Here is a 15,521-nt window from a genome sequence, read left to right on the forward strand (position 1 = left end):
ATATAGTATACCTATATCTACCTATATATATATAGACACATATAAACCTATAAGTCGTACCTATGGCAGGGCTTGACAATCCTTCCTGAAGGCAGTGTGCTTGGTTTTGTGTGAGAGGGTGCCCAAGCATGAGCTGAGCCTGTCTGCAGCTTTCAGAATCCCTTCTTTATAGCTGTTATGATACAGCCATACCATATACTCTGAAGTGCATTATAACCTCGCGGTTAATGCTAACTTTGGAATGGCTGGATCAAAACATGCCGTGTTTGGTGTTAAACACTTTGAAATCCTACCCCCCCCCCCCCCACCAGTCCTGGCAGCGGGGGTAGAATTCCACCCTTCTAGAGGGAGAAGACATGTACACACTTACTTACCCGGTAAATGTTTAAAAGAGCCCCAGCATCACAAAATGGATGCTGCTGCCACAGACACAAGTCTTCACTCCTGCTGCTGGACGAAACTCCGGCAGGGGAGGCCTGGACAATAGGTTTCCTGTCCAGGGAGGTGCCAGCACCTCCCCAGACAGGCTTTAGTGTATTGTGGCAGGGTGGGTTGCATTCAGTGAATGTTTTTCAGACAGTGCCTGGGGCACACAAGGTGTCCCCATGCATTCCCCAGTTCAAACCGATTGCTGGGGCACTCAGCCCCACCTCTGGCATGAAACTGGACAAAGGGTAAGGGGTGTAACCACCACCTCCCCAGGTCCTCCTAAAGGTGGAACCTTTAAGTTAAGCCAGCCTCTAAACTTGGTATAAGTATAGGGAGCCAGTCACTAAGACTTTAGATTACCCTGGACGAAACTCTGAAACAGAAATCTTGGACCTTCGACATTCCATATCGAAAGACGGAAGAAATCTCCCTTAGGGTCAAGGAGCGACTCCCCTGTTCAAACAGGTACCAAAGAAGCATCTTGCCGGTCTGCATTTTCAAGGGGCTCCCGACGGATCCCGAAGAATCTGCGACACAGGACATGGACTTCCAGACATCTCCGAGGCTGACATGAGTCCCCAGCAGACCTGAGACCTGTAGCTATCACAAGAGACATGGGACCGGAACTCCTGGACACCGTGCACATTTCTAGTGCATCGACTTCCCGAGCTTTCCCGAAGTTGTGCATTGGGCTACTTGTATTCCAAGCCCTGAGCACCTTTTGCATCGAAGATTGCGGGCTTACACTCCACGAGTGTTCCGTGGGCCCACTTTCAGCTCGAGGCTCCTTCATAATCCCTAGTCCGTCGACTGGTGGGCCCCAACGAAGAACAATCCTTTGTTTCTTGGGCTTCCCTAGTTGCTCCAGATGCGCTCCGACTCCCCTCCAAAGGGTGAGTCTCTCAGACCTTGCTGGTCTGCTCAGAAGCCAATCTTGTCATCTTGCATGGGTTGCTGTTGCCAAGACTTGTTGGGTCCAATCCGGATACCGATGCTGCAGCACTCAACATCCGACATGGGACAGCTCGAATCCAGTTCCTGATCATCATCAACGCCTCCTGGTATCGTGGTTGAAAGAGTCAAGCATCTTCTTGTCGCCATCCTGGTCACTGGCTAGTGACCCAGACTCTGTCCCCTCTGCTTTCAGGTTCTTCAGATCTCCGATCCACCCTTGGATCCATCCGGACACTTTTCTCCTGGTCGCCTGCAGCACTTCTTTGCAGTTCTCCATTGGAAACGACGACGAAACCCGACACGAAAAGACACCTATGCACCCGGCTTTCCTGGGTGAGGTAACGCGAGTAATTCGGTGCTTCCGTGGGTCTTGACTCTCGAAATGTCTAGTACTAAAGGGGTTTTACCGTAGTCCACTCCTAAGTGTCCTTAAACTCTAAACTCTAAACTTGTAACTTTAACTTTCTCTATAGAAGGCAATGGTGATTCACAGCTGTGTTTAGACACTGCACGCGACCCCGTGGGTCTCCTGCGTCCCTACCTTAGGTGGTTCCTGGTGGCCCCAGCGGTTCTACAGGCCCTAGGCCTTGTCTCTATGCTTAGAGCGGTACTTATACCACTTTCTTAGTATATGATTTGTGAGGCCGCTAGGGCAAAACGTATACTGTGCTACTTTACTGTGTGCTATTTAAGTTTCCGTATTGTACTTTTGCTTCTAGCCTCATAAAGAGACTAGTAGGGTGTGTTTAGAATAAATACATATATTTTATATATATATAACTGGTGTGGTTCTGCTTTCATTTGATCATTCAAGAGATTATAGACTGGTAAAACAAGCTGCTTTACATTCCTTCAAGACTGAGCCTGAAGGCTGCTCTCCACAGCTACCACTAGGATAGCTTTCTATAAGGTTGTCTAAACATACCATCTATAAGGGTCATTTGGACTGGTGCAAGGTGCCCACTAGAATAGTGGACATCATATGCCAGGCCAACTTCTCACAGTGAACTCTCCATAAAGGCCTTAACCACAGATATGCGGAAGCGAGAGGAGTGCTATAGCGTCTAAGTGAAGGTGTATGGAAGCATAAGCTACGCCTGCCACCTGGAGATGGAGGAAATAGCATATGATATCCTGGACAGCAGGTTTTAGGGGGTTCAGGTGCCCGGGAATGCAGCAGTGGACAAATCTCTTCCACGTGACTGCATACCAATCTTGTGTAGTTGGTCTACGGACTCTACGATCCTCGCTCAGGATGGCCCTACATTCTTAAAGGAGCTGTAGGTAGCCAAACCTTTGGACCTCAGGTGCCAGACGGCTAGATTGAGGTTCATGGGCCCTGGGGACCTTGATCTGGCCTTGTCTCCTGGTGAGATCTGTCCTGTTCCAACCACCGAGGGCAGAATGTGTTAAATTAAAAAGGGAGAAACAGAAAGACAAGCATTGGAATGTTGGCGCTGAAGGCCGATACCAGCCATTAGAGGCCCGGACCACTTCACTGTCTTCAATGGAGCTCTCAGCATTCCAATGTGATAGTGAGTTTTCAGAACACGGGCCGAGAAGAGGTCGATCTTAGGGTAGTGGCTAAAACTCTGTGTCCTAGCAGCAGAAAACGAAAGGCTCGACCATCCACTCAAGTGCGTCGGCGAAGCCGAGCTCACTCAAAGAGCAAGGATCAAGACGGCTGATGACGAGGAAGCAGCTTTTGGATACACGACAGGCTGTTTGGTGTAGCCCCCCGAAACAGAGTCATCGCCTCCTGGTGGACAGCCTACGAAGGGGAAGAAGCGGCTTCGAACTCTGTCACTCCTGCTCAGACGATGAATCAAGCGGACTGACCACGACTGAACGCTCTTTAACTGACCCAAAGTATATTGAGGAGAGCCAGGAACAAAGAGCCGCAATATTCCATCAACAAGCACAAGCGTCTGCAGCACCACCTCCCGAGGGGCACACAGGGGAGAAGGTAGAATCTAACTCATCGCGTTCAGAGCTTGAAGCATGTCCAGGTGGCTTGGGTAAGATCCTCGTCAAAGGAGAAGGCAGGATAAAAAATATTGTCAGAGCTGCACACAGAGGCAGCGGTAATAAAGGGCCGCGAGATGAACGACCGCCAAAAGCTGAAATATCTGTTTGAGTGAAGTTGAGGTCCAGTGAACCGGCTCCATCCTGGCGCGGCCATGAGAAGCCTCTGGAACGCAGCTGAAGCGACTTCAATGCACACGTAAAATGAGCTCCGTCCTCAATGTATGTGTGGCACCTCGGCTCCGAAGAAGGAAGGAGTGCGGCAAGAGGGGACACGTAGAGTTTGCAGAGCAGAGGGTTCATGGCAGAGACCTGAGGGTACCCCACAGGAGTTGACGTCAGAAGGAGGAGCGCCTAGCATCAGTCCTGGAGAGAGGGTTTTATCAAACGCAGCAAGACAGCCCAATCCAAGGTCACCTCCTTCAGTCTCATAGAGTCTGTCTGATAAGATGGAGTGACCTATGAAGGGGTGACCAGGGTTGGGGTGGCCTAAGATGGAGTGACCAAGGGGTGGCCAAAGATGCAGTGACCTAAGATAAAACGAACTAAGATGGGGTTGTAGGAAGCTGTTTTTTTCAGTAACCCCCCCAATCAGGTTCCCAGGACCTGTGTTCTTTCCCCAACACTAACCCAATTGGCATCTCTGGCCACAGGCCAGCCCCTGTTAAATGGTACCCGAGGTACCCAGGGCACTGTGACCAGAGAAGACCCCTGAGGGCTGCAGCACTTATTGTGCCACCCTTAGAGGCCGTGTTACCTGACACACACACACTGCCTTTGCAGGCTGCGTGTCTTGATGCAGAACAAAGTGAAGAGTCGACATGGCACATATCCCTGTGTGCCATGCCCACAAACCACTTCCCTGGCATAGATCAGTCACCCCTCTAGCTGGGTGCCCTGTGCCAGTGGTGTGGGTACAAGGGCATGAGCCCTGTGCCCCTACAGTGCCCAGGGCCAATCCTGGGCCCTGTAAGTTCAGTGATGCCATTAAGAGTATATGGTGCTGGGAGCTTGGCATTACAAACTCCACAGCACCACAACGGTTACACTAAAAACTGGGAAGTTTTGTATCAAACTTCTCAGCACATTAAACCCACACTGATGCCAGTGAGGGACTTAATAAAAAATGCACTCAGAGGGCATCTTAGAGATGCCACTGAAAAAAGACCAGCCTCTGGTGGATTCCCTGAGTGGTACACACCGCCTGCCACCACAAGACATGTTTCTGGACCCCTGGGGTGGGAGCCATCGCTCCCAGAGCCCAGAAACGAAGCCTTTTCTGGGCAGAGGTGTCCACACCTTTCCCAGGCCAGGAAGAGCCATCTGTGGCAGGGGAGCTTCAAAGCTCTTGCAGCCTTTGTAAAGCGACCACCAGCCTCTCCTGCTATCGGGAGCAGACCCCCTTCCTGTCTCCCCGCCTTTTCGGCGAGAAGACAGGCGGGAAAGATTAGCGCACCCCAGAAGGTGTGCAACGTCTGCCAACCCACCCCTCAGGTGGGAGAGGTGAGGTGAAGTCCACTCTTTATTGCGCGCCATCTTGCAGATGGCAGCCACTCTCCAATCAGGATTAGGGATTGTGTCCACTCCCCCACGTAGGGTGAGCCCACCAAGGGTGAAGTCACCTTAAGGCCAGTAGCCTATTGAGACCTCGAGACCCCTAAAATTCCTCCTTAATACAGTATTTAGGGGGCAGCCCTGAACCAAAATGAGAGACAAGAAACCACTCTGAGAAAAGAAGAAGGGGGACTGAACAGCTGTGATGAAGCTAAGAAGAGGACGACACCAACAGACTTCGCCCCAGCCCTACCGGCCTTTCCCCAGCTCGAACCTGCAGAAGCGAAACTGGTGTGTCCTGCAGCCAGAAACCTCAAGAACCCAGAGGACCTGCCCTGCCTTCCAAGGAAAAGACTTTGTCTCCTGTGAACATCGGATTTGTTCAACCACGGCCCGAGTTTGAGTGGCCCAACACCACAAGGAGGTCTCTCCGGCGATCCTGATCGAAGATCCAGTGATCCCTGATTGATCTCAAGCGTCCAGCCGACGCCTGCAGCCTCAAACTGGAAGGTCCCCCCAACCATAACCAGGAGCTGGTAAGATCCGACCCTAAAAGACACCCCTGCACTCGACGCCCCACGGCCTCGAGTAGCCCAACCTACCTATCCAAGAGGTGGTCGCACCCAGAAGACCTTCGTCCTCGAGCTTGCAGTGTGTTTCCAAACCAGAGAATCTCCATTGAAAGTAACAGGGCACCCGACGACAAACCTGAACCCGGCCCCCCTAAGGCCGCTGAGGGTGCACCTGTGATGCTAACTTGAACCCCCATTTGCCCTGAGGTTAAGTCTAGGAGATTTGCTCCCACAACCCAGTAGCCTGCTCATAAGCAGCCACCAACCGGAGGCCCCTATCCCCCGTTGGATAACATTGGGCCTCAGCACTCTGCACCCGGCTGCCCTAGTGCCACTGAGGGTGTAACAAGAGTGCATCCTTGACCCTGGGGGACCCCTGAGTCTAACCCCAGAACACCAACTCCCACAACGAATACTTACCTTTGAACCGATCACCTTATATTCCTCCATAGGATAAAATTGACTGTTTTTCTATGAAAAAGTTTCTAAGTGTGGAGTTGGAAAATCTCTAACAGTCTCTATACCTGTAACCAACTCTCCAAAACGCCTTTACTTGCCAGTTTACAGGAAATGTCCCTGTGCAGTGTCCAGGTATACTGCTCTGCGTATGAAACGGAATCTACAGTAATCTACTTGACGTCCTATTGAAAAGTCAGTGCAAAGTATATGTACAATTTTTCAAAGGTCGACTGTAATCAACTCAAAGTGCACATACATTGAAACCGTTTACAAACTGCATTACCAGTGATTCTACTGTCATCAAACCAAAGTATATAAACAACTGCAATTCAAACTGTAGGATTACTGCAAAGTATAAATCACTTACCGGCGCCAGGCTTGCTTGGTTTCATTAAATAAAATAACTAAAAGAATATTTTTATACAAACAAAATTGGTCTGAGTTCATTCTTTGAGTGCGTGACATCATTTGCTGACTGTGTGTACAACAAATGCTTAGCACTACCCTCTGATGCTGCCTTACTGCTCGACCACGCTTCCACAAACAGAGGGTGAGGTGGTATCTTACTTTACCTCTGCCTACCTTTGGGGATCCTCTGGACTCTGTGCACACTATACCTCCCTTTGGTGTAGTCTATACAGAGCCAGCTTCCTACCGGCTTGACCTAAGATGGAGTGACCGCCTGTGTCAAAGGCCAGAAGGAGTTGTATTAGAGTCCGGGCCGCCTCACTCCCGAATCAATGGCCGACTGCAACGGGGACTGTTTCGGTTCCAAAGGCGGCCTGGAAGCCAGACGAAGGGGAATTTAGCAAATCTCTGGACAATGCAGACACAAGTTGTTTGACTACTGGACTTTCCGTAAATGTATTTGTGAAAGGACGCCAGGAGAGGGGTCGATAGTTCCAATAAATATTTTAGTTACAGGAAAATACCCTTGGCTTTCTTTTGATCTATAGTTAGAATAACCCATAGGATTACAGGTGATTCATGGTGGCTTTGTTTGGGTTTATAATTAGAATGATCTTTAGGATATTAGGGGAATAACCTTGGCTGTCTGCCAGGAGTGAGGACTCAACTGGCTGAGATTGAAGGCCAGGGTAAGTAAGGGTAGCTACTGGGAAGAGACTGACCGTATTACTTTAGGTACAGACCAAGAGGAGAGAGGGGCCATAAGAAGAGACGTTATGGACCCCCTCTTCCTCAGATGCCAGGTATCACAGAGTTCAATTATTGGGGTGCCATTGCTGCAACAGAGGAGTAACCTTAGAATTCATGTTCAGATCCCGAGAGTGGAAAAAGGGGCGCGTTGAGGAGCACTTTGAGGGATTCAAGCTCCACCAACGAGGGTCTGACCACTGAAGCCCCTCCCTGCTCACCGCGGCTGTACTGGGGTCAGAGGAAACATATCCAGAGTGACCTCAAGGAGGGTTGAGGTTGGTTTTTATCAATGTTTTTCAAGTTGAACTCGGGCTTCAAGAAACAGGAGGCAAGATTAATAAAAGCATGCAGCTCACAAGAGAGTCACGTGGGCAGCAAGGTACCCCCCCTCGGCACGGTGCCAAAGGCCAGCACTGTACCCCCACTCGGCACGGTGCCAATGGCCAGCACAGTACCCCCCTCGGCACAGTGCCAATGGCCAGCACGGTACCCCCATTGGCACGGTGTCAATGGCCAGCACAGTACCCCCATTGGCACGGTGCCAAGAGCCAGCACTGTACCCCTCCTAGGCACGGTGCCAAGGGCCAGCACAGTACCCCCATCGGCATGGTGCCAAGGGCCAGCACTGTACCCCCCTTTCTAGGCACGGTGCCAAGGGCCAGCACGGTACCCCCATCTGCATGGTGCCAAGGGCCAGCACTGTACCCCCTTGGCACGGTGCCAAGGGCCAGCACTGTACCCCCCTCGGCATGGTGCCAAGGGCCAGCACTGTACCCCCTTGGTATGGTGCCATGGGCCAGCACGGTACCCCCTCGGCACAGTGCCAAGGACCTGCACGGTACCCCCCCTCGGCATTGTGCCAAGGACCTGCATGGTACCCCCCTCGGCACGGTGCCATGGGCCAGCACTTTACCCCCATCAGCACAGTGCCAAGGGCCTGCACGGTACCCCCCCTCGGCACGGTGCAAAGGGCCAGCACAGTACCCCCTCGGCACAGTGCCAAGGGCCAGCACGGTTCTCCCTCAGCACAGTGCCAAGGGCCAGCACTGTACCCCCTTGGCACGGTGCCAAGGACCTGCATGGTACCCCCCCTGGCATGGTGCCAAGGGCCAGCACTGTACCCCCCTCAGCACAGTGCCAAGGGCCAGCACAGTACCCCCCTCGGCACGGTGCCAAGGGCCAGCACTGTACCCCCCTCGGCATGGTGCCAAGGCCACCCTCCGCTCATGGCTCACCTCTTGGATGTGAGGGCGTACTGGGAGCAGGACTCCCCGTCCCAGGCACAGTACGGGTCTCTTGCCAGGCAGCAGTCGGCACAGGCTTTGCCATACACGTGGCATCGGTGCAGCGTCAGTTGAGTGAGGCCCACATCTGAGGTGACGTACAGCTGTTGCTGAAACACAAAGAAACACAGTCGAGAGAGTAAACGGGTGCCTCGGACGGTACCAGGGAGACATGACGCTCCTGAATTCATACCTCCCCTGACACATCAAAACACGTTCACCTGGATCAGCCAGCGTCTCGCCATGCCTTGGTACCTCAAACGTTCCTTCACACCATCCTAATGTCATCCCATACAACACCTCAGATCCCAAGCGCCCTCCCCGGCTCCCAAACCCGAGACGACTGCTCTTCAGGCCAGAGTCTGTGGAGCGAGCTGCCTGCGGCTGCCAACAGAGTGCAGTGGGGGCGACATATGTACCAGGGCACTTGTGATCGCAGCTGAGATTGGACACCTGGTCTGGCTCATCGGGAGGGGTCTGTGCACCAACTCATCCAGGGGTCTCTCTCACCGCTGTTGGGCAGGGCTCAGCCTCCAGACGTGGCTCTGTTCAGAGATCTCCAGCATGGACAGCACCCCCTGATGCTCCATGTGCTGCGGGGAGTCCCCCTCCACCCCCCAATGGTGTGATTCCACCTTTCAAGTGCTCCTTCGGCTGATAGATGCAGGCGTGGCAAAGCATGCGATCTACAGAGGCACTGGCTGCAAGCTCCCAGCACTCAAGAGTTACCAAAATGGAAGGCATTGGTCAAGAAGCGCGCTGCTGCCCAACATCAGCCACGAGAGCACGTTCTCTGCTTTGAGGGGCAATCCAGTGGCCCTTCATGGTGGCCTCCGGTGGCCTCCTAGTCACCTCCCAAGCTCTGCTCTAACAGCCCACTCATGTGTACACGTAGAGTGTGCAGTTCCTAAAGGAATGAGAAAGGCTGTAGGTCGGAAGGGGTCTGAGCAAGTAGATTGGGCGGTCTGATTGGTCAGAAGCAAGAGCCTTCACACACCCTGATGGGTGTCATGCTTCCCCAAAGGAGATGATGGACGGAGTGTTGAACACTGCAAACACTCACCCCCAGTCAAAAGATCTGGGTTTAATCCATCATCGTTCTTTAGCTCACTCTGCCACCCCAGTTCAGACATGGCCATATGCAAATCAGTCTGACCCTGTGCCTCATGGGAACAGTCCAGCCCGAACTGCCAAGCCATGCCTTCCCTGGACCGGAAACAATCTTCCGAGGACCGGTTTCTGCTTCTTCATCGTGGCGTCTTATTTTAAAAGACCTCGAGGGGGCCGTTGGGCATTGCAGCGCTGGCCCAACGAGGAGCTATGTGATGATGAAGCATGACACTCATCAGGATGTGTGAAGGCTCTTGCTGCTGACCAATCAGATCCCCCCGATCTGCTGCTCAGACCCCTTCCGACCTACACCCGTTCCTGCTTTCTTTTCTGATTCTTTTAGGAACTGCATACTCTACGTGCATACATGTCCATTTAGGGAGTTGCATGCTGGGCCTAGACGTGCTCCCAGCCCCCCCATCACTGTGTTTTAACAGCATACTCCGCCTTTCAACACAACCCCCATCTCACCCTCTTGGAAGAAATCTTCAGAGTCTTCACAGGGGCAGGCACCTGCAGGAAGAAAGAGACAGGGTCACTACTTAGGGGACATATGAAAGTCGCTGGGTCCACCCTCCACCAGAGATGACCTTTGACCTTACCCTGAAGACCTCCACCTCCTCCAGCGTCAGCTCCTCGGTGCTGCTGGGATCCTTCGGCAGCACGATCACCTTCTGTATGGTCCCGCGGTCTGAGAAGAGGGAACAGAGGTGTCTGGGTCAGGCTCGGGATAAGGGGGACAGGAGCTGCCCCTGCCTGTGGGAGGATCAACAGGACCCCCCTAAGGCCCATCCCCGGGTCCCCAGGGCCAAACCAGCCAGGACTGTGCCACCCCGGAGGCTGTCTCTGAAGGGATAAAGACACTCGTGCCTGCTCCACCCTGGCTGTGCTCCACCAAGAGCCACCATTGTGGACCAGACCCTACAGGATGAGACCTCCCACCTGTGGCAGGGGCTGTCGAGAGTGCCCCAGGCGGCAGCAGCCAGAGGGGGCTTCTCCGGGGTAACAAGGGATGCAAGGGCCAGGAGACACCATCTCTTGCTGATTGTGAAGAGTGTCACAGCCCTGGGATGGGGGGGGGTCTGCCTCGTCCTTAGCGATAGGGGGCAACATTCTCTCTTTCCCACTCTGTCGAAGGTCACAGCCCCTGGTTGGTGGCTCTGTCTCATCCTTAGCGATAGGAGACATCCTTCTCTCTTGCCCACCAGCCTCAGGTGCCAGGGTCATTGGTATTGTGGGTCATCAGTATTGTGGGTCATCAGTATTGTGGGTCATCGGTATTGTGGGTCATTGGTATTGTGGGTCATTGGTATTGAGGGTCATTGGTATTGAGGGTCATTGGTATTGTGGGTCGTTGGTATTGTGGGTCATTGGTATTGAGGGTCATTGGTATTGAGGGTCATTGGTATTGAGGGTCATCGGTATTGTGGGTCATTGGTATTGAGGGTCATTGGTATTGAGGGTCATTGGTATTGAGGGTCATTGGTATTGAGGGTCATTGGTATTGAGGGTCATTGGTATTGAGGGTCATTGGTATTGAGGGTCATCGGTATTGTGGGTCATTGGTATTGTGGGTCATTGGTATTGTGGGTCATTGGTATTGTGGGTCATTGGTATTGTGGGTCATCGGTATTGTGGGTCATCGGTATTGTGGGTCATTGGTATTGTGGGTCATCGGTATTGTGGGTCATTGGTATTGTGGGTCATTGGTATTGTGGGTCATTGGTATTGTGGGTCATTGGTATTGTGGGTCATTGGTATTGTGGGTCATTGGTATTGTGGGTCATTGGTACTGTGGGTCATTGGTATTGTGGGTCATCGGTATTGTGGGTCATTGGTATTGTGGGTCATTGGTATTGTGGGTCATTGGTATTGTGGGTCATTGGTATTGTGGGTCATTGGTATTGTGGGTCATTGGTATTGTGGGTCATCGGTATTGTGGGTCATTGGTATTGTGGGTCATTGGTATTGTGGGTCATTGGTATTGTGGGTCAACCCTATTGTGGGTCATCGGTTTTGTGGGTCATCGGTATTGTGGGTCATTGGTATTGTGGGTCATTGGTATTGTGGGTCATTGGTATTGTGGGTCATTGGTATTGTGGGTCATCTTTATTGTGGGTCATCGGTATTGTGGGTCATTGGTATTGTGGGTCATTGGTATTGTGGGTCATCGGCATTGAGGGTCATTGGTATTGTGGGTCATCGGTATTGTGGGTCATTGGTATTGTGGGTCATCGGTATTGAGGGTCATTGGTATTGTGGGTCATTGGTATTGAGGGTCATTGGTATTGAGAGTCATTGGTATTGAGGGTCATTGGTATTGAGGGTCATTGGTATTGAGGGTCATCAGTATTGTGGGTCATCGGTATTGTGCAGGTAGCACTTGGGAGCTGGGCACCTGTTTGTGTTCACAGAGAGTTGTAAGTTCACCACTTGCGGGTCTAGGAGCCCTTGAGGCGGGACCACTGGGTCCTCTCAGGCGGCTACTTACACAGGGAACATATTAATGTGCTGCAAATGAGCGGGTGGTCCCTACCTGTCCCCAGGAACAGCACCTCGTAGCGGCCGTCCACCGCGTCCACCAGGTCCACCGCGATGCTGGTGAACTTGTAGTCCACGTTGGTGCGCACCACCAGCGGCTGGCGCTGCACGGGGTACACCGCGTTGTACATCAGGGGGTGGGCTCGGATGAAGTTCACCAGCTCGTCAGGGAACTCCTTGGTGGACCGGAGGCCTGGAGTGAAGGTCCCCCCGGGGCACTGTGGAGGAAACAGCAGAATCAATATGGAGCTCCAATTCAAAGCTTTTAACCCCTGAACTAAGTGTAAATTGTCTCTCTGAGCACAACCCTAATTGGCGAACCAGCGTGAGTCTCTGTGCCGACACGAGACACCAAGAAGAACAACTACAGCACCAACACACCCCAGCAACGAGCCCACCAGAGGCAACTGAAACAACCAAGTAAAGCCCTCCACCATGCGTCCAATCTTCCAGCCAGTCGTTCGGAGAGCTACGTTTAGTGACTAGCGCTACAAGCCATCTGGCCTCACACAGAACAAATGTAGATGGAAACATGAAGCAAGGGGGGACATTGATATCACTTCGAAAGATACCAAGCACTGCAACTCCAGACCACCACCAGAACCAGCATCACACGCGTACCCTGCAGCTTAACCACCAGTACACACCAACCACCCACCAGTACACACCAATCACCAGTACACACCAACCAACCACCAGTACACACCAATCACCAGCACATACCGACCACCAGTACACACCAATCACCAGTACACACCAATCACCAGCACACACCAACCACCAGTACACACCAACCAGCCACCAGTACACACTAACCAACCACCAGTACACACCAACCAACCACCAGTACACACCAATCACCAGTACACACCAACCAACCACCAGTACACACCAATCACCAGCACATACCGACCACCAGTACACACCAATCACCAGTACACACCAATCACCAGTACACACCAACCAACCACCAGTACACACCAATCACCAGCACATACCAACCACCAGTACACACCAATCACCAGTACACACCAATCACCAGCACACACAAACCACCAGTACACACCAACCAACCACCAGTACACACCAACCAACCACCAGTACACACTAACCAACCACCAGTACACACCAATCACCAGCACACACCAACCACAGTACACACCAACCAACCACCAGTACACACCAATCACCAGCACATACCGACCACCAGTACACACCAATCACCAGTACACACCAACCACCAGTACACACCAACCACCAGTACACACAAACCAATCACCAGTACACACTAACCAACCACCAGTACACACCAATCACCAGCACACACCAACCACAGTACACACCAACCAACCACCAGTACACACCAATCACCAGTACACACCAACCAACCACCAGTACACACCAATCACCAGAACATACCAACCACCAGTACACACCAATCACCAGTACACACCAATCACCAGCAGACACCAACCACCAGTACACACCAACCAACCACCAGTACACACTAACCAACCACCAGCACACACCAACCACAGTACACACCAACCAACCACCAGTACACACCAATCACCAGCACATACCGACCACCAGCACACACCAATCACCAGTACACACCAATCGCCAGCACACACCAACCACCCGTACACACCAACCAACCACCAGTACACACCAATCACCAGTACACACCAACCACCAGTACACACCAACCAACCACCAGTACACACCAATCACCAGCACACATCAACCACCCGTACACACCAACCAACCACCAGTACACACCAATCACCAGTACACACCAGCCACCAGTACACACCAACTAACCACCAGTACACACCAATCACCAGCAACTTACCGAACACCAGTACACACCAATCACCAGCACACACCAATCACCAGCACATACCAACCACCAGTACACACCAATCACCAGCACACACCAATCACCAGCACACACCAATCACCAGCACACACCACCCACCAGCACACACCACCCACCAGTACACACCAACCAACCACCAGTACACACTAACCAACCACCAGTACACACCAATCACCAGCACACACCAACCACAAAACACACCAACCAACCACCAGTACACACCAATCACCAGCACATACCGACCACCAGTACACACCAATCACCAGCACACACCAACCACCAGTACACACCAACCACCAGTACACACCAACCAACCACCAGTACACAGTAACCAACCACCAGTACACACCAATCACCAGCACACACCAACCACAGTACACACCAACCAACTACCAGTACACACCAATCACCAGGACACACCAATCACCAGTACACACCAACCAACTACCAGTACACACCAATCACCAGGACACACCAATCACCAGCACACACCAATCACCAGCACACACCAACCACCAGTACACACCAACCAACCACCAGTACACACTAACCAACCACCAGCACACACCAATCACCAGCACACACCAACCACAGTACACACCAACCAACCACCGGTACACACCAATCACCAGCACACACCAATCACCAGCACACACCAATCACCAGCACACACCAACCACTAGTACACACCAACCACCAGTACACACCAATCACCAGTACACACCAATCACCAGTACACACCAATCACCAGTACACACCAACCAACCACCAGTACACACCAATCACCAGCACACACTAAACACCAGTACATACCAACCACCAGTACACACCAACCACCAGTACACACCAATCACCAGTACACACCAATCACCAGTGCGCAAGTACACCCCAGCAAGGAGGCCAACAGTGGCACACAACCAGCACACAGCTACAATACATTGTGTCTAACTCTAGATACCAACCACTGACTATACATCGTTAGTTTGCATGTGATACATCGCATGTCGTTACGACTCGTCGTTACAACGACAGCATTGTTACATCTCATACGATTACATCGCAAGTCGTTACAATGACTTGCTGTAGGGGGCGCACTGACTTGGGAATAGTATAATTTACTATTCCTACTCCAGTTTGTGCAACAGCAGGGAAGGTGTTGGATTGTAAATCCAACACCTACTGCCACTTACAGCAAGTCGTTGTAACGACTTGTGATGTAATTATATGTGATGTAACAACGCGGTCGTTGTGACAACTTGCGATGTAATCGTATGTGATGTAACAACGCGGTTGTTGTAACTGCTGCGTATCAAACTAAACGATGTCTCCCTCAGCCACTATCCCACCAGTACACCGGAGCTAACATGACAAGAGTACAGAGCATGCCAACCACCAGCTTACACTCATGACCAGAATAGGCCAGTACACTCCCAGGACTGACATGCCGGAACACCTAAAATAAAAAGTTCACCAGAAGTAGAAACCTCCACGTAACCGCGCTCTGTAAGGCAGGCTTTGGTTATATAGGAGGCGCTTTGACATTAGAAACAGGCT

The 15,521-nt window shown here is 52.0% G+C and overlaps 1 protein-coding gene across 1 annotated transcript in view; it reads right to left on the minus strand.

Annotated features, from left to right (window-relative positions):
• LOC147684281 (semaphorin-3F-like) overlaps positions 1-15,521 on the minus strand; it is a 310,126-nt gene that overhangs the window by 34,427 nt on the left and 260,178 nt on the right. Inside the window, exons 12-15 of the mRNA XM_086940139.1 lie at positions 12,081-12,303; positions 10,147-10,235; positions 10,016-10,057; positions 8,387-8,544 (exon numbers count right to left, since the gene is read on the minus strand). Of these exons, the coding sequence (XP_086796265.1) occupies positions 8,387-8,544; positions 10,016-10,057; positions 10,147-10,235; positions 12,081-12,303 (512 nt within the window). The remainder of the gene's footprint in view (positions 1-8,386; positions 8,545-10,015; positions 10,058-10,146; positions 10,236-12,080; positions 12,304-15,521) is intronic.

The sequence above is a fragment of the Lissotriton vulgaris genome, chromosome 10 (assembly GCF_964263255.1).
Source record: "Lissotriton vulgaris chromosome 10, aLisVul1.2, whole genome shotgun sequence".
NCBI classification, from domain to species: domain Eukaryota; kingdom Metazoa; phylum Chordata; class Amphibia; order Caudata; family Salamandridae; genus Lissotriton; species Lissotriton vulgaris.